Below are 23,141 nucleotides of genomic sequence, written 5' to 3' on the forward strand. Positions count from 1 at the left end.
CTGAGTAGCAAATTATTAATGAGAAACAAATAGCGGATCTTGTCAACTGTAAAGAGGTTAGGAAAGGTCCGTTTGCTAGTGTTTGAACATGGCCTTTTCCCGGGGTCGTGTCTAGAAGGGAACCTTTAATTTCCAAAACTCCCGCGAGATTTGTAGGCGATGTTTCTTCATCGTGCACGCTGTACAAACTAATTGTGCTCTACAATGTAATAACCCTGTAGTTATAATTTGGCTAGGTTTAGGGGCAAAACTATCTTGGTTAACAGTAGGGAAATCGCACGATTTGGCTTCAAATGATTCATCTCGCGAGACCTTTAGCGGGTCTTGGTTCCCTTTTTGCTTGCACAAACGGACACTCGCGTTCTAGTTTCCTGGTGTCACATTCATTTGTGTCCCCAAAATGGCGAACGTAGCTGCTGCTGCTGCCGCTGCTGCTGCTGCAGCCGCCAATAGAGATCCAGCCGTTGATCGTTCATTACGATCAGTGTTCGGTAAGTTTGTTGCCATTATTTGTCCGGTTACTGGCAGCTTTATTCATTTGTTACAAGTCGATATACAAACGGCTTATGAGTTAAAGCTTGCTAGCTGGGGCTAGTATTGCCGTTAGCTAGGCAACGAGGGAACAAACTTGACGCTTGCTACCCTAGAATAAGAAAACACTTATTTAAGTAGAAAGTAGATTTGTATTTATTGTTATACTGATGTTTAGTATCTGTCATGGTTATTTCAGTGGGGAACATTCCGTATGAAGCCACAGAAGAGCAGCTGAAAGACATCTTTTCTGAAGTCGGGCTTGTTGTGAGCTTCAGGTGAGTGAAAGAGGGTGCCATTCAGTTTGTGTCAGTGTTAGTGCCATCACTGTGTGCTGCAAACCCCACATACAAGAATCAGTTTTGTCCCGTTAAACAGATGTTTCTAGGTCAAACGACCAATCCAAGCTTGGTTGTAAGTTGATGTTTGAGCTCAGGTAAAAGCAGATCGATGCATGTAAAAACATGAAACCACATGTAGCAAAACAATGACATAACCATATTACCAAAAGTTAAAGAAAATGGTCAGCACAAAAGCAGAACGTGCGTATAAGTTTGGACAGCAACATAAACCGTTTTTATAACAGATTATATGTTCTTGTTCGTATGGTAGTGTTAAATTGAATTTCCCAGTTCATTTCAGAAAATTCTAACCATGTGAGCAGTGGCAGAAGGAGTACTCAAACTCTGTACTCAAGTAGAAATACTGAAATATTATTTAGCTACAAGTAAAACTAAGTGTTAAGAACACTAAAGTAAAAGTACAAATTTTTCTACTCAAAAACTTCTCATTCTAGTTACTTTTTAATTGTTGATATTTAATGCATCAGCAATAAGATAAGAGATATGATCATATAAGATATTCCTTTATTAGTACCACAATGGGGAAATTATGCTGTTACACCAGCAAAGTGGACAGCAAAAATATATATATATAAAAAAAAAGCATCAATAAAAATATAAGAAAGCAGAAATATAAAAAGTATGAAGATAATAATAAATAATAATAAAATAGAGCAACATAGAAAATATAAAATTAAGAATAGGACCACCATAAATAGGAGAAATATAAAACTATGAACAATATAACATTGGGAAATATAAAACTAGGAACAGTATATGCAATATAAGGAGACTCGGCAGCTGAATTTACACCATTGCACAGAGGGAATAATAATATTGCATGTAGAATGATGATAATGCTCCTCATTATTGCACATTGGAATTGAAATTCACTTGAGTGAAGCATAGATATTGCACACTGAATGATAGTATGCCTCATTGAATTATTGAACATTGCACATTGAAACTGAGAATTAAAAATTCACCTGTGTGAAATATTGCACAGTGTGAAGTGACATTACACTTGAAGAAAAGTACTAATATTGCACAATTGGTGTACATGGTAGTGCACACAAATTCTCATTTTTTGTTAACTATGTGGTCTAAGGCACAGTAGCAGGTATTTAGTCAAAAAGGGTTTCTGCTTTATTGGCTACAAAAACACAGTCAAAAGTTTGGATATTAATTCATATCATATTCCTTCTCAGTAGTTAATTATGATTATAAAAACAGTGAAATAAATTACAAAATGTAATGCATGCTTTAGTAGGTAAAGTTAAAGTAAAATAGACATGAAAAAATATTCATAAAAGACCAAGTACCCAAAAATGACTTAATTACAGTGACACACAGTAGTTGTAGTTGGTTATTTCTGCCCCTGCATGTGTATTATCAGATGTGATCAGATGTTTCTTGTTTTCAGGTTAGTCTATGACAGGGAGACAGGAAAGCCAAAGGGATATGGCTTCTGTGAATATCAAGACCAGGAGACGGCCCTCAGTGCCATGCGGAACCTGAATGGGAGAGAATTCAGCGGTCGAGCGCTCCGTGTTGACAACGCAGCCAGTGAGAAAAACAAGGAAGAGCTCAAAAGTAAGCACTTATTTCCTTTTGGCATCATTTCAAAAACTTCAGTGCCATATATGATTTGACTGTGAAAAGTTTGTGCAAAGTTAAAGCTCTGCTGTCTCTGTCTGTTATGGCACAGGTTTGGGAACAGGAGCCCCCATCATTGAGTCTCCTTATGGAGATAGCATCCAGCCACAGGAAGCCCCAGAGTCCATCAGCAGAGCTGTGGCCAGTCTGCCACCTGAACAGATGTTTGAACTTATGAAACAGATGAAGGTAGGCTGGTTTATTGCCTCTTTTGTTTTTTACTAGCAAGTATTTCAGGTCCCTCTTGTGTGGGGCTCAGATTTTCAAGTATGTGACAGGTCCAATTGACCTTTCCTTTGACATTTTACCAGATTATAATCAGAATGCTGGCCTTCTGCTCACTGTTAAAATGTGGTTTCAAAATTACCTGTATCACTAATATATCAGTAGTACTTGTCCTTATATGCACAATAAACTGTCATGCTTGCTCATTACTCCCACTTGTGTATTGTTATGGCAGTCTAATCAACATGTAAGCATCAAAGTTAAATTGTGTCGCATTTTTTACTTCATAGTGCAAGATGTTGTAAAGAGCTCACTTAATAGTTGTCTGTTTTTATTGGTTGTGATGCTTACTGTAAAGTCATGAGTCACATTAGAGCTGCATTGATTAATCAGTTAATTGCTTACTAACTGATTATTAAATTGAGACTATTTTGAAAATCAATAAATGGGTTTGAGTAATTTTTAAAGGGGAAGAAAAGTCAAAATTCACTGGTTCCAGCCTGAATGTGAATATTTTCTGGTTTCTGTTGTCCTTTATGACAATATACAGAATATCTTTGGGTTGTGAGCAAAACAAGACATTTGAAGGCATCACACTGGACTTTGGGAAACACTAATTGCCATTTTCTGACATTTTATAGACCAAACAGCTTATCGATTAATTGAGAAAATAATTGGCAGATTGATCAACAGTGTAACTCATCATTAGTTGCAGCCCTAAACCACTTTTTAGTAGTTGACCCTTGACCTGTGTGATGTCAGGAAGGTCAGTGATATGTTTTGATTTGAGTAAATCTTGATTATAGGTTACTTTGACTGAATCTTTGTTGATTTACTTTATACACACCAATTTATAATTGGTTATGGCTTTCTGTCAGTTCTCCAAAAACCTCACAGTTGTCAGTGATTAGTTGGATTACTGTTTTATGTCATGTTTGACTTCAGAAAATGTGTTCTGTAACTTTTTTCGAGACAAACCTTATTTCTGCACCTTTGCACATCATTTTTTTCCTCCTCATTTTCAGTCTTCATTTTCCTGAAAAACAAAAATGCATAAAGTACAATGCATTGATATTTGAAGCTAACGAGAGACTGACAGGCTGATGAATACAAGTGGTACAGTTTTGAGAGGGTTAATGAGCAGTTATGATGCATAGTTATTGGCATTATGAGTTGGTCTCTGGAACTGGTGCATCAATGGCACTTATGTATTATTCTAGTGAATTTATGCTCAGATCTTTGTGTAACAGTAAAGTCTCCTTAAAACAGGGCAGAAGATATAGTGTCTGGCACAAACCGCAGCGTTTTCACCATCGTGATGCTAGTTGGCTTCTGCTGAGGTCTCTCTCTCTCTCTCTCTCTCTCTATCTCTCTCTCTATCTATCTCTCTCTATCTCTGTCTCTCTCAATATCAAAAACACTAAAGAACACTATGAAAGTTGATTACTCTACAAATTAACTGAACACATTTAAATAAATAAAACAAGAGCTGCAACAGTTGATTGAATAGTTGTCAACCATTAAATTAATCACTAACAAGTTTGATTATTGATTAATCACTTGATTAATCATTTGAGTAATTTAAGAAAAAAAGACAAAGTTCTTGGCTTCCAGCTTCTTAAATGTGATGTTTTGATTCCTCTGCTCCTTTATGACAGTAAAACTGAACATGTTTGTATTGTGGCCACCTTGGGTTTTGGGAAACAGTGATTGACATTTCACACGATTTTTTTGACATTTTATGGACTGAGCAAGTAATCAGTCAATGGAGAAAATAATCAACACATTAATCAACAATGAAAATCATCACTAGTTGTATCCCTATTGAGGACAGTACAGCTAGTCTAGAAGAAAACACATGCTGCGATACTGAAGACGGAATCACAGTTTGACATTGTGTTTGTATTGTGGGTTTGGTTTTGGGTTGAGAATGGTTACACCCATAGTTACAAAGTACTTCAATAAAGTTAAAGAAAGTAACAAAATGTTATCTAATGAGGAATGTAATTGAAAATACCGTTTTCCTCAAGATTCATGTTCTCACACTGTATGTTTAATGTTGTTTATGGTCTTTAGTTTTCAAAAATGATGGTGACAAATGTTGAATCACCTCCAGGATGACAACTGTCTGCAGATTCTCTTCTTTGGCTTTCATGAACAGAGGCTGTGCTCTACAGTCTGTCTCGCTCAGCTCTGCCACAGAAGCCTTATCTTTGCACATCTGGCAGTCTGCTTCATTAAGCTCAAAGAAACACCACACTGCAGACATTTTTTTCCCCGACTGGAGAAGTGTTTTGTTGCGCCAAAGCTTGTGTCAGTAGGACAGCTCCATATGCTGATCAGTGCGAATGTTTGGGCTCAGATCCCGATAGCAGAGATTTTGTTGCACGTCTTTGTTTAATGTTTTGTGATGATGCAGCCACCTTGGTGGGAGTGTGTCTAACCTGTCAGGAAGTTAATGCACACAAAGCTTATTTTTTAATTGAGGAGCTTGTTTTATGTAAAGGGGATTGGTACAAAGTTGAGCTTTTTGTTCTGCTCATGAGTTATTTTTCATGCAGTCTTTAATATCATATTTTCTGATTTCTCTCTCCAGCTATGTGTGCAGAACAGTCCCCAGGAGGCGAGGAACATGCTGCTGCAGAACCCTCAGCTGGCCTATGCTCTGCTGCAGGCCCAGGTGGTCATGCGGATTGTCGACCCCGAGATAGCCTTGGTGAGAGAACTGGGGATGAAGTGATTAGACAAATCTTAAATGATCTCAGGTTTATTTGAGTCACGGTCAGAATAAAAAAGTTCACTATGACTTTGACGTAAGAGATAAAAGCTGGTCTGCCCTTTTTGAATCCGCCCATATTATTCAAAGATGCTTTGCCATATATTCCTCCACATACAGAAAATGCTCCACCGTCAAACTTCAGTCCCTCCTCTGATTCCCAGTGGACAGGGAGGAGGAGGAGCACCACCGGTCAATCCACCTCCTGCACAGCCCAGCGTGCCCGTGTCTCAGCCGCAGCCTGTGGTGAGTACAACAGTTTTTCACTCTCTGAAGTAGTAGTATATACTGGTATGGACATTAACTGTGATGTTTCAAAAATGAAATACTGATATCCCGTTAATAATACAGATATGAAAATATCGTGTAAATAATCCAGGGCTGCACCTCTTAAACGTCATCTTATGCTCTTAAATCATTTGTTTCTTTTTCTGTTCTCACGATCTCTCACCCACCTGCTTCTGTACAGTTACGAGTCTCTCCACCTCCCATCACTTCTATTTTGATTGTAATTCATTTGCTAAAAAAAGATACAAAACACACAATAAACAAAGTTAAAGAAGAATATGACTGATAGGATTGGGTTGTGAGTAAAACAAATATTTGACGGCATCATGTTAAACTTTGGAAAATACTTGCTGACATTTTTCTCCATTTTCTGACATTTGAAAACAAACAACTATTAATTGAGAAAATAATCGACTAATTAATTGACTATGAAAATAATTGTTAGTTGAAGCCCTACTTTTGGCCACAATGATCATGACAGCCCTACTCTTCAGTAATGGTCACATTAACACCATACCATGTAACAAAACCCCACACTCCACCCTGAAGAAGGATAATTATGTCAGTCAGTCATGGTGCTAATGCAGGTATAAATAAATATTGATGAGAGCAGTGTTTGAGAGCAGTGCTACCTGGTGTAACCTGGCTCAAGATCCGCCCTAAACAGGAAACGTAGACTTGTATTAGTCCATTTTGAATTGGAGATGGAGTGAATATTAGGTATATGAAAATGTAATGTGACCGTACCTTAACTTGTATTTATATTGTACACTCGGAGTAGGAACAAAATGAAGTGAAATTCTCATCATACATGGTCTATCGCTGTGATTGAAACTGCATATTAATGTACTGCCTATTACACACTCAATAAGTATGTACTACATATTACCTACTTAAGGACCCTGAGGTGTATTCAAGCAATATGTCTACTTTGCATCACATAACTACTACCGTTATATAAAAATTGTTAATACAAATGTAAATCAACCTCTTCTACTGAATGTCATATTTTCCACTATTATTTTAAGGCAGATTAAATAAAAAGGGATTAAATAAAAATGGTAAAGACTATTGTCTGTGATTCACATTTGATTTAAAGGCGTTTAAAGAATTAAGGTAAAATATTAAAAATCAAAGATGGAACGGGCAATTATACCTGCTACCATCGATATACTTTACTGAGAAGCAGAAGAAGAGGCTGCTGAAGTGACTGTCTGCTTTAAAGATATTTAGACTGGTAAAAGGACTGTATTGGTTATAATGCAGGCCTAGGGCACAGAGCAGGTAAAATAATGTAGAGTCATAAGCATAATTTTGTGAGATGTAATTTCTTTATTTTATAGCCTATAATGTTGTAATCCATCCACCCACATTAATTACAATCTTATTTCCAAAATGTAAGCCTAAACAGGGGTATTAAACATTCCAAACGCATATAAAGATCAGAATCAATACTGTATTATTGCTTAGAATCACATTAATGTCAGGCCTGAGTAATTTTATGCCATAAACTGAAAACACTTCTACCATGAACATAAAATTACATGTATATGCATGTTTTGACTGTTAGATCCTGATAAAAGCAGCTGTGGATGTGTATATAAACTGGGTGATACAGCATCATACGTCAGTTTCAGGCAGACGATCACTTTTTGGAATGTTATCTTAAAAAGTTTGCTTAAAGCAGTGCTCAACTAAACAGAATAAATATGATACAGCAGAAAGAAATGTCTATCAACGCAGGTGATTTTGTAGCTTCTGTACTCTTAAAATGTTGGAGCACATTTTCAATATTATGTATATAATATATAATATATATTTCAATATATTGCCAGTATTTGAAATCTTCCTGTTAATCTAGTGTACATCAGGGCTTTTCCTGCGTACGAAAATCTACATACTATGCAGCTGGAACGCATTACATCCTGAATTTAACATTATACTTAGTATGAAATATTAAGTTATTATATGGTTCCAAACAGCCTCTCCTCTATTTAATCCAGATTGTCAAATTTAATAATTGTAGTAGTGAAAGGTTACATCTAAACTAGTGACACGTTAGCATGAAGTTTTGTCCACTCAGTCCATCTTATGTCATGTTATAAATCAAGACAGATGAGAAAATGTGCTTTTTTATAAGGATAAGGATCAGGATTAACAACATATTCTGTTAAAATAAAAAAAGAAAAGAAAAAAGGCCTCTCAAGATTAGAGTTTAGGTTAAATTATTTATGTTTTCTTGTTTGTTTTGTCATATGATCAGCCTGGAATGCATGTCAATGGAGCCCCTCAAATGATGCAGCCCCCCAACATGGGTGTTGTTCCCGGACCAATGCCAGTACCAGGAGGACCTGTACCTGGACAGGGGCCAGGACCAGTGCCAGTGGGACCTCCAGGTAGTCATCACACCGCATGCATACTTGCACCACCCTCACGTTCCAGATATTGATTACTGAGGTGATTGATGGTTAATGTGTGAGGTGTGACTGTTTCATGGCACCCATCCCTCATGCAGAATAAGGCCTGAACCGATCGCTTACCAAATCTTTATTTTGTGCTCAAGTCGGCCAAAAAAAGCGAAAAGAAACACTTCCTTTTGGCAGCAGTGTGTGTAACCAAAATCGACAGTGTCTGTAATTCTGTAGGTATACTGCAGTTGTTTGTGCCTTATTTTTTAATGGGTCATATCTGCTCAGTTGATTCATGCTCTAGCTGCCTCTGTGGTAATTTGCCCTCTTTCTGATGTTGAAAGTTACACTGATAAGATTTACAGTTTTTGGGTAATAAATAAACAGGTTAATTGGTCATGATTCTGTATGTATGTCCCTTGCATTGAAAGGCTCAGACATTAATGAACAAGGATGATGCAAGATTTGTCACTTTGAAAACCTAAAATCGTCGTCTGCAAACAAAGTTTATTCCGAATAATTGCATTCTGTTTTTATTCACTTTTTACACAATATTCCACTGGAATCATTGTTGTAAATAGTCGATCTGCAGGTTGCACCAAAAGGAGGGTCAGTCTTCTTCTTGCTTTGCAGTTTTTCTGATGATCTGCCACAGTACAGTGTTTCCTGTGCACATTTTGCTACCACTTTACAGTAACACTACCGTACCTACAGAGTTTAAAATTAGGTTATTATTAGATTGCAGACACCTAAACTAGTAATAAACTGTTATAAATAAGTTATAATATGTTTTTAATATAGCAATGGGGGTACGATCCAGTTACTGCTTACTGCTAATAAATTTTACAGATGAGTTACATTTACAGTAACATTTATAACTGGTAAAGGGAACCTTAGCAGAGTTTTCCCTGTCTATCTAACTCAAAGGTGGGCTGCTTTTGTACCTTTTACTGCCACGTTTTTGAAGATTTTTTACCTAAAGGGTTTTAATGCCAAAGCTGTTGTGCCTTTAATCAGCAACTACTTCGGTATGTTTATACCAAGTCCACACACATTGCAAGTGGGTGTGATACTCTAGTGGAGGCAACGGTGGAATGATGCATTCACAGCCTCTGAAAGATAAAGGCAATTGTGAGGCAAATGAATGTGTATTTGTAATGAAAGCCAGGTTAGCCTAAGTTACAGAAGCTAATAGGACTGGATGTCAAACCTCAGTAGACCTTTTTAAAAGCCGATAATTGACACGTCATTTAGAAAACACAAAAGCACAAATTTCCCCAGACTAATAGATCAAAACTGTTCAAACTCCTGTTTGTATTCTACTGTGTGTACTTTGTTCATTCAGTCCATTAAGAAGTGACAGCGATCCCACAGTAATTAAACCTCCTTTTCATCCCGTCTCTACCTGATCTGATGCAAGTGCATCATAGATTTCTGTCAGTTCACTGAGGGACCATCAATAAATTACCATCTGAATGGCACAAATTTTATTTTCAATACCTTTGTATTGACTTAGTGAAAATTGTGATTAGAAGATTATACTAAATTGGTCTAATGTAGCACACCTATTCCGACTGCTAATGTGTAATTTAATTTTACATAAATACTTGAATAGAAAATAATTACAGTTTTTTCATTATCCTCCATGTCATGTGACCCAGTGACCCCAAATCAATACTAAATTATGTTACTACACTGGACAAATAGGACGCACCTCTTTGTGTTGGGTTTTAGTGCTTCCTCTATTTTATGTTAATATATTTATGGAAAAATCATTACTTTAATTTCATTATTTTAATCTCAGGCTCTGTGTCCTTTTGTCCTGTTTCTCTCCATCTTCTTTATCCGCCCTCCAGTTGCTAAACAAAAGATGAAATCATGATTTATTTATTTATTTATTTAGATTTTTTATTCTTTTTCACAAATTGCAGGGTATTCTAAAGGTGTATACCATGTGTGCTACACATTCTCTCCAGCCTTTACCACCTTTGTCTCAAAAATCCAGGGAATACTCATCATAGTGTTAAATATGCAACCATCATGATTATTACTGACTTATGTCATATCAACACCTGATGAAGGCTGCTGACATCATGCTCAAAATGTCAAGGTAAACGGTATTGCCAAAGCCTTAGTATATGAATCTGGTAGTTTGATGTGTTAATAAGACTTGCCAAGTCAAACGTTTTGACTATTAAGATATGCTGAAGGTGATTAGATATGTGATGAAGCTCACGGGTGTAAATACACAAAATAAGTTCAGTAAACAATAAGATCTGAGGCTCAACAGTAAAGATTAATGTGAGTTTACTATTTGGAAAGCGAAAGGTCGCTGTTGCCCTTTTTATGTGTGGAAGATGAACAATTTTGGTAAGTATTCAATGTATTGATTATGGGATTCTTTGTCTCTAAGTTGTAAGGAAGGAAGACAACTCTAAGTTTGAGTGTAAAATCAATGGAACATTGTGTTCATAAAAGTTCCTGTGCTTGTTAACATCTGAAGAACGAATGATTGAATCAACATTGTCATGGAATGAGCAACTGTTGTTTTTGTATATAAGGCAAGACACTGTGAAAGACCTTCAGAGAACACTGTGCTTGAGTCTTCTCTCCATGCTGCATGAAGTAAAGAGATTTGATTCATCACACCGTCTTGGTAATTCTTCAGAGAACTAGCAACTCTCACTATTTAGACGAAGAATTTTTACAACATATGTAATGCGTTGTAACAGCTTATTAATGATTTATAAAGGTTTAACAGCCTAATTACAGAATTATAAACCATTTATAAATCATTTGTAAGTGTAGTCTTATTGTAAAGTGGTACTCACATTTTATTTAAGCAGATCACCAAAACAGATTTGGCCAAACCAAAAAGATTTGTTAATCATCTATTCTGTTCAAAAGCCAAAGTAATATTAAACTGCCTTGTAGCGGTTGCAAACAAAGCTACAGTCATGCAAGTACAATGTAATGCAGTTGTTTTAAAAGCTATTTCAGCATTTACATGTGTAAAATTGCACTTATTTTGACTACAACTGAAAAGCCCCCATTACTAGCGACTCAGGTTAAAAAACATACAATGATCAGCTTCACCTCACGTTAAAGCTTAGAACATGTCATTGCTCTCTGAGATCACTAGGTGTCACCAGAGTCTTGTAATTAGTTGAGGCGCTTTATGAGTAGGACAATATAATTAACTGATTCGTGAGGATCTTTATTCTCCCTGAATGTTTGACATCCTGTTGTCTCCAAATAACATTTCTCTGATGTTAAGATCCTGATAGTTCTCTCTTCACCCCTGTGTGTGTGTGTGTTTCTGTGTGTGTGTGTGTGTGTGTGTGTGTGTGTGTGTGTGTGTATAATACTGTCACGAGCATGCTTCACAATGCTCTTAAAGTGCCGCTTTGCTCTCTTGAGTCTTGTGTCTCCTGTTCTTCTTCACTTTAATGCTGGCTCAGGAAACCTGCAGCATTCTCCCACAGGATCGTCTGGGCAAGCTGCTATCGAGCGGCCTCCAGGTATCACTGTACTCCTTCAGTTCTCCAGTCACATCATATGACTGTTGTGGAGAGGCCAGTGTCCAAATATACAGCATGTCAGGGAGTGTTAGTGTTGGCTTCTTACAGCTTGTTAGACTGCATGTCTGCCATAATCAAATATTTTGCCTGAAAGTAGTTCTTAAGCCTGTTAGTATAAAGATTCAGATCTCTGAGAATCATCATAAGCAAAGCAGAATGTGCTGTCTCATGAGGGTGGGAGGAAGCTGGTGGCTCTGCATGTGAACAGATAGGGGTTTGGGGCAGGTGCCAGGAGTGAAAAGTGTCTATGTGACTCAAAACCAAATGTTTTTGCATGATTATTTGTCAGTGTTAAGTCCAAGCCAAAATATTTTAATGAATATTACAGTAAGCAAATAGTGTTGAGTATTATAGATAGTTGTAAATTCGCATGACCTTCTGTTCAACATTAAGTTAATTTAGAATAGAAAGCCTTTATTGTCATTATATAGGATACAACTAAATTAGGAATGCTACTTCTGATTAGTGCCATAATAATAGAAAAAGAAACCGGAACAAACACAACCTCAGTAAGTTAACATCCACAGCCAATGTAAAAAAAAAAAAATAGAATTAGAAAACTAAATATGTAAATACAATGCAATATCCACTAAAATAGATGTACTGTTGCAGTAGTGTGGATGTAATTATTGCACTGGAATAAATGTAACGTTGTACTAATATTGATGTATATTCCACAAGAATAATTTGCTTCTAGTGCTCCACATTGCAGGGAGTGAGGGTTGCCCTAGAAAGTCATATTGCATGTGATGGATCATTCAGTGGTTTTGGAGTGTATTGTGTTTATGGCCCAGGCTAAGAAACTGTTGTTAAGTCTGGTGGTGGTCCTGTAGCGCCTGCCAGAGGGCAACAGGTCAAACAGAAGGTGGCCAGGATGTGACAAGGTCATATGAATGTTTTTGGAATTAAGTTACGTAATTTAGAAAAGAAGTTGTGGCAAAGCTGTGTGTCTGCATGATACATCAGAGAAAAATATGTAGATACATAAATGATTTGCCATACTAGAAATTATGAGAATGTAAAATAAGTAAAGAATAGCAGCAGTAAAACTATATCAGAATAAATGCAGAATATACTGTACATAGTCTGCACTGCACAATTGAATAGGTATGTTCAAGTCGTCAAATGTACTCTGAACTTATAAATATTGAGAGGCTCCATGTGTATAGAGGAATGATAAATGTGCAAAATGCACATCATTGTGTAATTTCAACAGTGTCATCAGAACATTTTGCATTGATGGAGAAGCAGAGTATACATATACTAGTCACATGTGCATTAGGGCTGCATGAGATGCAAAAAATGTTATATCTGGGGAATATGATCTGTAAGCCAAAGCATCTCTGTAGCATCACAAAGATCATTGGTGATGGTGTGATGGAAAACATTTTATATTTGGATATTGCGTTTGGCAACAAACAACATTTCGATTAATTGTTCAGCCCTATTGTACATGTGTGTTGATCAACTCCAGATAACAAAATTCCATGTGCATTTGAAGCCAATCTGTGCAGACAATGAAGCTTTTATGCCTTCAGCACTGGTTGGACTGCATTGTACAGCTTGATAGCTGTCGATCCAAAAGAGCACTTAAAATATTCCGTGATGCACATTTAAATGTTGGCAAGGAAATGAAAAAATGCCTTACAGGCCTTATCACCTTAGCATGGTAGGTTTTCTGCTCTGGTTGGCTCATTGATTGTCTTGTGTCAACCTGCACAGTGAAACCAGCAGCAAATGTGCAGGTGTGACTCTGAGGCAAGTCTTCTGACCCTGCTCATTATAAACCACAAACTCTGAGTGTCTAAAGTATCTGAATTCTAGACAAAAATCAACATTTTCCATGCTAACAGGTGTTTTTGTTTATGGCATGTTGAGTTGTTAATATCACCTTTTAAATGTTTGAAAATGTCTATTTTTCGTCTGATGCTCTGCATACCCTTTGCAGAGTCTGCTGTTTGTAGTCTGGGGAAGTCGGAAAGACTCTTGAGCCCTCATTGATCTAGACTTATGGATGTAAACCACAGGAGAGCTCCTGTAGTTCAAGACTTCATGTAACATGTTGCAGATGTTGGGGTGCAGGCTTATTTATTCACATTTTCTTCGTGCAGTGTCAGTTAGCCACTGGTGTCACACTCCTCTTCCATACCTGTGTGCTTTCGGACATTTTGCCTTGCTGCACTTGAGAAAATGAACCAGGCATTTTGTTTAGCAACTAATTAAAATGAAATAAACCGTTTGAAATTCTAAAAATGTAACTGGCAGGTTTTCACAATCCTCCCACTCCTTTATGAAATCAGTATAAATTCATGTGAAGGCATTCGGTTTAAATTTTGGCTGTTTTTATTTCAACAAGCAGGTTTTAATTGTGAAGAATTTCTCAAAAACAACAGCAGTTAGTGAAGATAATAAGCTATGCCTGTATTGACAGGATAACAATAAAAATCCTACTTGTCTCTCTGTTTACTGCTATAAAACCAATAATCAGTTCGTAATGACATGACATTATACATTCAAGCAGTTGTTTCTTCAAAGGAATCCCAGAAAACCAAAAATTGGCTTTTTGTTTGCCCTTGTTGGTGTTTGTCAGCATCGCTTGTCAAAAATGTGTCCAATTTCTTGCCCTTTTTCCACGCTGTACTTCCACTGACAACAGAACTAACAGCAGGCAACATGTCATTTACCACAGCAATTTGTTCTAGCTGCTCCTTTTTTAACCAGCCCTGGGCTCTCTTCTCACTCAGCTGTTCACAGTATAACAGACAAAAAAATCCATCTAGTGCTGATTTTTATCACACTCCCTAAATTTACAATGAATTTAAATCTAAAAATCAGCCAAACCAAGAGGGCAGCCAGACAGACATTTCCCCGCATAAACATTACATCCTTCTGACGTGTTAAATGAGCCACATTTTCAACACAACGTTAATCTCGATTAAGGTAAAACTACATCAGGGAGGCTCCATTCTATCTGTCATTTAACTACAATAAAGCCTGAAGCAGTCAATCTACTAAAGAACTTTCTTGTGCATTAAAGCTGTACAGGAGTGTTACACTATTACATTACTTTTTATTTTTATTTAACCAGGAGAATCTCATTGAAATTAAGAATCTCTTTTTTCAAGGGACACCACACCAAAATACATGATGAAACATTTAGACAAATTCTTTTACAGCATGCGTGACATGAGATTTGAGGAAACAATGAGTTCTTTACTTTATTCAAGTATTGTGTGCCGTTATTTACTCTGGGTAGTATCGCTGTAGTCATATGTGGTTTTTATGTCATCAGACATGCAGTTAACGTAGTTGAACTCTGACACCCCCGTTTTACTCAACCTTCTCTCTGCATGCCTTCCATAACGATGTTCTTATGGCCAAATAACACCAGAGTCACAAGACACAAGTAGGAAAATATTCTCATGTCTCATGTCAGGCCCTCTGTATCTGTGTTTTGAACCTATGATCTCCCTCCTAATGTTGATGGAAGACCACAGTTTTTCTTTTTCCCCCCTGCATTTCTGCCCCTTGACTCCCCCAAGTCTGTTCTGCTTTGTCCCGCCCTATTGTGCTGTGATTGGCTACGACTACTGTGCCATAATTGCCTAGTATTTGTTACCTCTGTCACATTCTTGTGATTGTTTACACAATGATAAGTATGGTAATACTTATATTTGGTATACGATATTTTATCATTAGATCGTAGATTATTAGATTGTGTAATAAAAAAACAAAAATTACATTTTTCCTGAGATCTCCTTGTGTTTGTGATCAATGACATAAATAAAGATGTGTGCCGCAGCTCCACTGCCTCCCATTGTACAGAACTGTTTGAAATCATCTTTGAAAAAAATGTATTTGATATGTGTACATTGATGTTTTAGTTTGGTCCATGTTCCTATCTACTAAAATAGAGGGGGCGGGGTCTATGACTTATATTACAGCCAGCCACTAGGGGGCAATTGAGATGTTTTGGCTTCACTTTTGGGGAGCTGTTATGTCATCCATCTTTATATATGTCCATGGTTGTGATATCAGACTGTGGCAGTTTGATGTCAGTACTGTGTCGATCTCAAACAGCTCTGGTTGTTTCCTGAGATTTATAGTTGTGTTTTTGCGGTCCGGTTTCCTTACCTTGAATTTCAGCCCTTGTTTTTAATGGATTAGTCATGAAACATTTCCTGGTCACTGAATAGAAAAAGTGTGGTTGAATGTGTGTTTTTTCTGCCCTCAGGACCAGGTGGTATCCCCCCCAGAGGCCTGCTGGGAGACGGTCCGAATGATCCCAGAGGAGGAACTCTGCTGTCTGTCACGGGAGAGGTCATTGACCCCAGGTAAGATGTTTACCAATATCACATTACCTTAATAATAGAATAGGTTGGGTGGATTTAAAGAAGTTTAAGAGATTAAAGTTACAGTTCTCCACAGGATTTTATTCCTGGTTTATTGATCACACCTGTGGTTACAACCCAGAGCTCTGGAGGCACCAAACAATCGTTGCATTATTTGCATTATATTCATAAGAGGGCAAACCCATATGAGAGACATAACTACTTGTTTTTCAACGTAAACATGTGTTTTTAAAGATCTACATACACTTTACAAAATAAACAAATAAAGTAATGTCCTATGCCATGAAACTTCATTTAAAGACAAAAGCAAATGTTGTTGTTGTTGTTTTTTTTAATTAGATTATATAATCAAATTTAGAATATTTGACAGCCTTATGCGTTGAGCAGCTACTTTGTGAGAAATACAACTGAGAAGAAACTAGTGTATCTGTTCACAGCGCGGCCAAACAAACTTGTGTTGCTTTGATAAAGATATGAGTCAAATGAGAAGTAAATCAACAATTTGAGTTTAGGAAAATTTCCACAGAACATTAGGCCACAGTAAAGGAGTTGGTTAACTGCAGCCTGTCATCTGAAACTCTTCATCAGCAGCGCCTTCTTGTTCCAGCACTCCCATGCAAAAAAAAAAAAAAAAAATCCACTGATGGAAAAAAAATGCTAAATGCTATTTCAAAAAAATTAAATGTTGTTTTTTTGGTTATTGAATGACAAGTACATTGCATTTCCTGTTATTGCTTCGTAACCAAATCCTCCCCAGTTGATCACTTGTACTTGTACTTGATGTACAGGAAAGCAGCAGCAGCAGCAGGAAGTGCTCCAGTTGCATTAGCAGTGACTTGCTCTTGTTACTAAAGGAGAATGATGAAGGCTTTTAGCATTGAGCTAAAATTACTAACAGGTTCAGAATGAGACTCCCATAAATAGTGGGCTTGAAGCTTGAAGCTTTGTTCCTAATGTTGACATTAGTAGTATTATTACTATTTGTAGAATTAACAGTCCAGTGGTGGCTGCTTAGGGTTAGGGTTATTCAATTTCAATCAATATTTGTTACATTATTTATTTCAAAAACAGTTTTCTTTCCCACTTGCCGCACATAAAGGGAGGCAATCTCCTGTGTAAATTACGTTTATGTTGATGTTACTGACAAGTTATATTCATTTAAGAAAGTTGAGTAAAAGACTTCCCTTTAAAGATTTTGAGGACTGAATTTATTAGATTTTTAGGGTGAGGACTTTATAAAAACAGATGACATATTTGAAACTTCAGTTGAAAACTTAAGTAGAAGCTTTGAATTTAAAAATTGTATTTAGGAAAGTTCTAATAAAAAGTATCAAACGGTTTGATTTCATGAAAACCCTTAAGGATTATAACTTTAAACTTTTATGCCAAAAATAACTAATTGTGATTTTGTGATTTTTGCCAGTTTTTATATGATAAATATTTATTTGGGTCTGTGTGTATTTAGCCGGGGTTACATGGCAGCTCCACCCCCCCACCAAGCCCCACCTGTACACATGGCCCCGATGGCGACCGGACCCCCTCCGGATATGAGAGGACCTCCAATGGACATGAGAGGCCCACCCATGGGTGAACCACGAAACATGATGGGTGACCCCAGAGGGCCCCCGATGATGGAGCCACGAGGACCCCCGATGGAAACCAGAGGTCACTGCTCTGATAATGTTTCACAGCTTGAAAAGATGAATTGTGATTGTGCGCACGTAGTCAACAGTTTGTTTGTAACAGTTTGTTCAATTTCCGTCCCAGCTGGCAGACAAATCAGATACCACTAAAACAAAACAAAAGTCTTTTGTAAGAAGTTTTTTTTCTCTCGCTACTCTGGTTACACGTTTCAGTTTCTATTTCCTCATATTTAGTACATCTTTAATTTATTTTCCAAGGTCATCCATGTCACAAAGTTTCCAAGCCAATAAGACTGCAAACATTCCTTAATGTTTGATAAATTTAATTTCACCACAGTCAGTGAGAATCATATTTACACAGTATTGACCTTTTATGTGACCTACATTACAGTGATTCAGTCAGTGAAGTGTGGACTTTAAGTGTGTTTCTGTTTGTTTCTGCAGGTCGTGACCCGAGGGCGATGGACGCTCGTGGTCCTGTGACAGCCCAGAGGGTTCCCATGGCGGCGGGGATGCCCGGCCCCGTTCCGCACAACATGGGTCCAAACGCTCCTCCACCTGCAAGACCGGTAACAGCTGCATTTCATGTGTTTGTCTGTGGTGGTTGTGGTTTTTTTTATTTTTGGCAGTTCTCCACCTAGAGCATCTCCTCTTATGCTGTTCAGGAAAGGTTGAATCGAGGGCAACTGCACCTGGTTGTAGATCCTTAAAAATATTTCCCCTCTCACCCACGGGGCTTCTTCAGTTGTAACTGATTTTTTGGGGAGTCCCGAGTTTCTGAACTCTGTGCGGCTTTTATCAGAGTCACTGATAACACTTGGTTTCTGCTAGGGCTGCATAGTTAATTGCAATATTATCAGAAGTGCAATGTCCAAATTGCAGAACCAGAACCAAATCACAAATTTTCAAGAAGGAAAAAATTATGCAATTCAATCCCATTTTTAATGTGTATTTTACATTATAACACCATTTATTTACATAATTACCACATAGCTACTTGTAACTGTTTTCAAACATGATCTACTCAGAAATTTAAGCCTGGAAAGATATGGAATTTTGAAATAGAAAATTTGTAGGAACCCTGATACTAATTACATAAACATTTACTTCACATTACATTAAGAAACATGGAAGAGTCATGTGAGTGTGACTCGAGAGAAGAAAGATGGAAAACATCAGTGCCATCTGCTCAAACTGGATAGTCATGACCTCCCTGATAAACAGCGAGAACTAACAGTGTGTTTGTCCTGCAGGGTCCTGGAATTTCTGGTGTTCCTCCATCAGGAGGAGGCTTCAGTCCGGGTCAGAGCCAGGTCTCCACACAGGACCAGGAGAAGGTAGGTGTCACTTTATTTATCACACCAAAGATGACACAAATAAAACAGGCTTTCATCAATAACCAGTAGGTCTCCAGGTTAGCAGCTCTGCAGTTAGCAGTCTGTCAGCAGCTTGTTGTTCCTTTGAGCTAAATGCTAATTCTCTTTAGCATCCCCATTCCAGGGTGCTGGAAATCCTTTGAAAACACTTAAATTTTAGTGTAATGTTTGCTTGAAATTGTAATCCCGTTACTTCCATAATAAATCACTCTCTGACTGAATAGTTCACTGTTTAGATAAAGAATTAAATAAAGTCACAGCCTGATTGCTTTTGCCTTTCAAACAAAATGAAGACAACTCTGCTGAAAACTCACTCGCCACTCAGCTCATGTGACCCGTCAGTCTCTGTTGATGTCTGTTGAAGCCCTCGGATGGAACAGTGAGTGGAAGGCTAATAGACGACAACATGCTGGGAGGTTTCCTTTTCAAGGACAAGTTTGAGTGATTGTATTATATACCACCCTTCTGTAGAATGCTATCACAAAACATAACTGTGGTTGTTTAAAGCACAATAATATCTGATTTAATGTGATGAAGAAGTGAAATAATAATTTTGAGTAAATGTATCTAAATATGACATTTACCACAGCTGTCGGGTGCTTGAAAAGCTTGGAAATAGATTTTGAGAATGCTTAAATGTGCTTTAATCTGAGTTTAGAAAAGTGTGTGGAAACGCTGTCATTAACTGAATGCAAGTCATCCTGAGTATGTATCACCTGAGACAGAAAGCAGGGCTGATGTAAAGTACAGCAGAAATTGTTTGACTTCAACAATAGCTGGTGATGTTTTAACAAAACAAAGAAGGAGGTATTGTGATTCTCTTCTTGCGAAAGAATACTAGTGAAGATTACACAAGACACGTGAGAAGCACTCCTGAAGACAGAAAAGCACATTAATCTGTCCTGTACGACAGTTTAATATAATATGTGATTTTCTTTTTTGTCCCTTTCCAGGCCGCCCTGATCATGCAGGTGCTGCAGCTGACCCCAGAACAGATCGCTATGTTGCCCCCAGAGCAGCGGCAGAGTATCCTCATTCTCAAAGAACAGATTCAGAAGACGGCAGGAGGGGCGCCTTAATGGTCCGACTGAGAAAAGCCTCAACAGGTTTCAAGTAAGACAGTTTCTTTATGTCTTTCACATCACTGCTGTTTTCCAGCTGGAAGGTTTCTGTGTGTCTGCTGGTCTGCATTTGTAGCGGTAGTGAGCAGAGGAAGTGTCTGTCCAGGCTACATATGACGTCTATCAAGATTTATTATAATACGCTTTTAACACACTTTTTTACTCCTATCAAATATAATAAAAGTCACAATCTTTAAAGCAATTATTGACTTTTATGGAATAAATAATGTATTATATCAACTTACACACTGTATTATCGGAGTGTTCATTTACATTTATCACATTTCTTTATGGGAGTCCTTTCTAAATATGTAACGTTAATATCTTTGTGAGAGACACTGTCAGTTGTCTCTGATTGACTGCTTTTGTGCATCACAATGGCCCTCGCACATAAGAGGCCGCCTTCAAGAAGAAGAAGAAAACAAAAGGGTACACAAGTTGTTTGTTTCACAGATATCTGTTTCCTTATGCATTAAATGATCATGCGCCCCTGAAGAAAGATCATCTGAAGAATCCATGATCTGCATTTCTACTCGGTGTTTGTTATAATGAAGCTCAACACAACCAGGCTTTCTTTGTATGAACTGGCTCAACAAAACCTTAGACCCCAGTCAGAGATGACATGTATCACAATGGTGGTTATCAGTTTGCTGTGTCTTTTTTCTTCAGACTCTGTGTCATAAAATGGACAAAAATGTTGATCATGTGATGCCTGCTTCAATCAAGATTAATAAGTCGTTATAATGGTGAAGTATGGAGAATATTAAAAATACGTTGCAGCAAAAAGCAACAAGAAAGAATAAGAAAGCAATATCAGCAGTGTAAAACAGACTTGACAGCAAATCAGGTTCAATCTTAAAAACATCATTCAAAGTGGTCTGTAGCTGCTTTATCATTATTTTAGTGTGTGGATGATCTGCTGTGTAAAATTTAAAGTTTTAATAATGACCTGAAGTAACTTAAACAGGAAAAAAAGATCATCTGCATCACCAACTGAGGTTCCCATGGTAACGCAATGCATACAGTTTGTGCCACTGTAATTAAATTACACGGCTTCATTCAGTTAATTTACTAATGTACAGCTCGACAACTCTGCATATATAATGTCTCCCCTCAGCTGAGAATCTATATTGCTCATACAGAATATTATGGCAGCTGATTTTAACCCCAAACTCTGAATATAACCTGCTCCTGACCAGGCTATGAGTTCAGCAGAAGTTACCATGGTGATCTAACCAGGTTAAGAGAGCCACCTATGTGACTTTGAAAACTCTGACTTTAGAGTCGACATACATCAGTAACCCGTTAATCTCACATCATAGTACAGCCATCAGGTAAGCGCAGGGATTCTTGCTTATATGCTTTAGGTTACTCACAGATGTATGAATCGACCTGCGTATGAAGCATCTGTATGATAAGACGGCGCCCCTATCCTCTCCGTTTATATGCTTTACTAACAAGTGTGTCGATTGACCTGGTTATGAAGTGTCCATAGTGCAAAATAAGATCATTTTAAGTTGCAGTCCTCTCCTTTCCTCTCCTCTCAAAAATCCCAGTAGTGGTGGTCTAGTTTCTGACTCTGTTTATCCTTCTTTCTGCAGGACTCACGAACTGCTCCACCCCATCACCTTTAGCCTGAACACATCTGAAGACGTCTCATTAGTTTGGACTATTGTATAGTTTTTTTTTTTTCATATTGTCTGTTGTCTGTATGAGAGAGAAAGGTCGATGCTTGTGGAACAAAGTGACACTTTTGAGAAGATGATGTTGATGAATGCTAAGCAGATTTAAAAAGAGGTTTCATCTTTGTCCTCCAAAGTTGATCGTTATGTTTTCGGCTCTGGAAACTTTTTTTTCTTTTTTTGGATGTTGTTTTGTCAATAAAAGAAATGAAAAAAAGACACTGGCTTCCTTTATTCATTTATTTCAAAAGGAGTCTGGAATTCTGTACAAAAAATAATGGAAAAACAGCAAACTGTGAAACAATAAAAAATAATTTCAATCAGCAGAAGTCCCTCCATGTCTTGGACATGATGACTACCCACAGGACTGCGTTACTGAGTGACTTCCTTCTGGTTTACGGTCTTATCACTCTGATAAGGAAATGACAGTGAGTTTTACAGGTTGTAATAAACTAGGTGTCAGTTTCCAAGAAACCCATTTCCTTAACCATAGAAGCTTTAGAAAAAAGTGAGAATTGTTTACAGTTGACACAGTTTTACAGTACAGTCATTTTGTTTACTCTGTAGCTCAAATACATGCGTTTAGTTAAGAACACAACATGGTTATTGATCATAGGCTTATTCTCTGCTGTGAGAGGAAGCTTAATGCTTAAAACAAATGAAATATTCTGACTTAAGTCAATAGGCTGAAAAGGATTCAACAGTTTTAATAATTGATTAAATAGTTATAATCCTACAGTCATATAGTAATGGTCATTTTTTTGAGAGAAATACCAAAAATGCATTTCTTTCCTTTTGTCTTCTGTGGTAGCGACTAGAATCTTTTTGCTGTTTGAACTGTGGTGTGGATTAAAACAAGAACTTGACTAGAAAAGAAGTGAGAATTTCTTTTTACATTTTTAGAGTTCACAATCATTTTTTGACCCTATTGCTCAATCACGTGTATTTAGTTAAAGAATACAATAGTACTTACAGTATTTACAGCATTTGGTCATAGGCTAATTGTCTTGAGTGGAAAATATATGTGTAAGAAAGATGATCTGATTTAAAATAACTGGGTGTTTGGCTGAAAATTAATCAACAAATTATATAATTGATTTAATTGTCACATATTGAGGGAAAAAAATGTCAAAAGAATTCACAGATTCCAGATTCTTAAGT

The 23,141-nt window shown here is 37.3% G+C and overlaps 1 protein-coding gene across 2 annotated transcripts; it reads left to right on the forward strand.

Moving 5' to 3' along the window:
* Positions 1 to 332: 332 nt before the first annotated feature.
* cstf2 (cleavage stimulation factor, 3' pre-RNA, subunit 2) lies at positions 333 to 22,870 on the forward strand. Of its 2 annotated transcripts, XM_084719523.1 has the most exons (14): positions 333 to 491; positions 731 to 809; positions 2,296 to 2,465; positions 2,581 to 2,717; positions 5,350 to 5,469; positions 5,650 to 5,775; positions 8,081 to 8,213; positions 11,687 to 11,746; positions 16,041 to 16,140; positions 17,624 to 17,823; positions 18,246 to 18,370; positions 19,055 to 19,138; positions 20,131 to 20,290; positions 21,900 to 22,870. In XM_084719523.1, the coding sequence occupies exons 1-13, from the start codon at positions 401 to 403 to the stop codon at positions 20,254 to 20,256; spliced, it is 1,551 nt and encodes a 516-aa protein (XP_084575649.1). In that variant the 5' UTR covers positions 333 to 400; the 3' UTR covers positions 20,257 to 20,290; positions 21,900 to 22,870. The 2 variants fall into 2 exon arrangements, with proteins under 2 accessions (XP_084575649.1, XP_084575650.1); XM_084719524.1 differs by lacking the exon at positions 11,687 to 11,746.
* The last annotated feature ends 271 nt before the right edge of the window (positions 22,871 to 23,141 follow it).

This window comes from Lutjanus erythropterus, chromosome 5 (genome assembly GCF_056507025.1).
Source record: "Lutjanus erythropterus isolate fLutEry1 chromosome 5, fLutEry1.hap2, whole genome shotgun sequence".
NCBI classification, from domain to species: Eukaryota; Metazoa; Chordata; class Actinopteri; order Lutjaniformes; family Lutjanidae; genus Lutjanus; species Lutjanus erythropterus.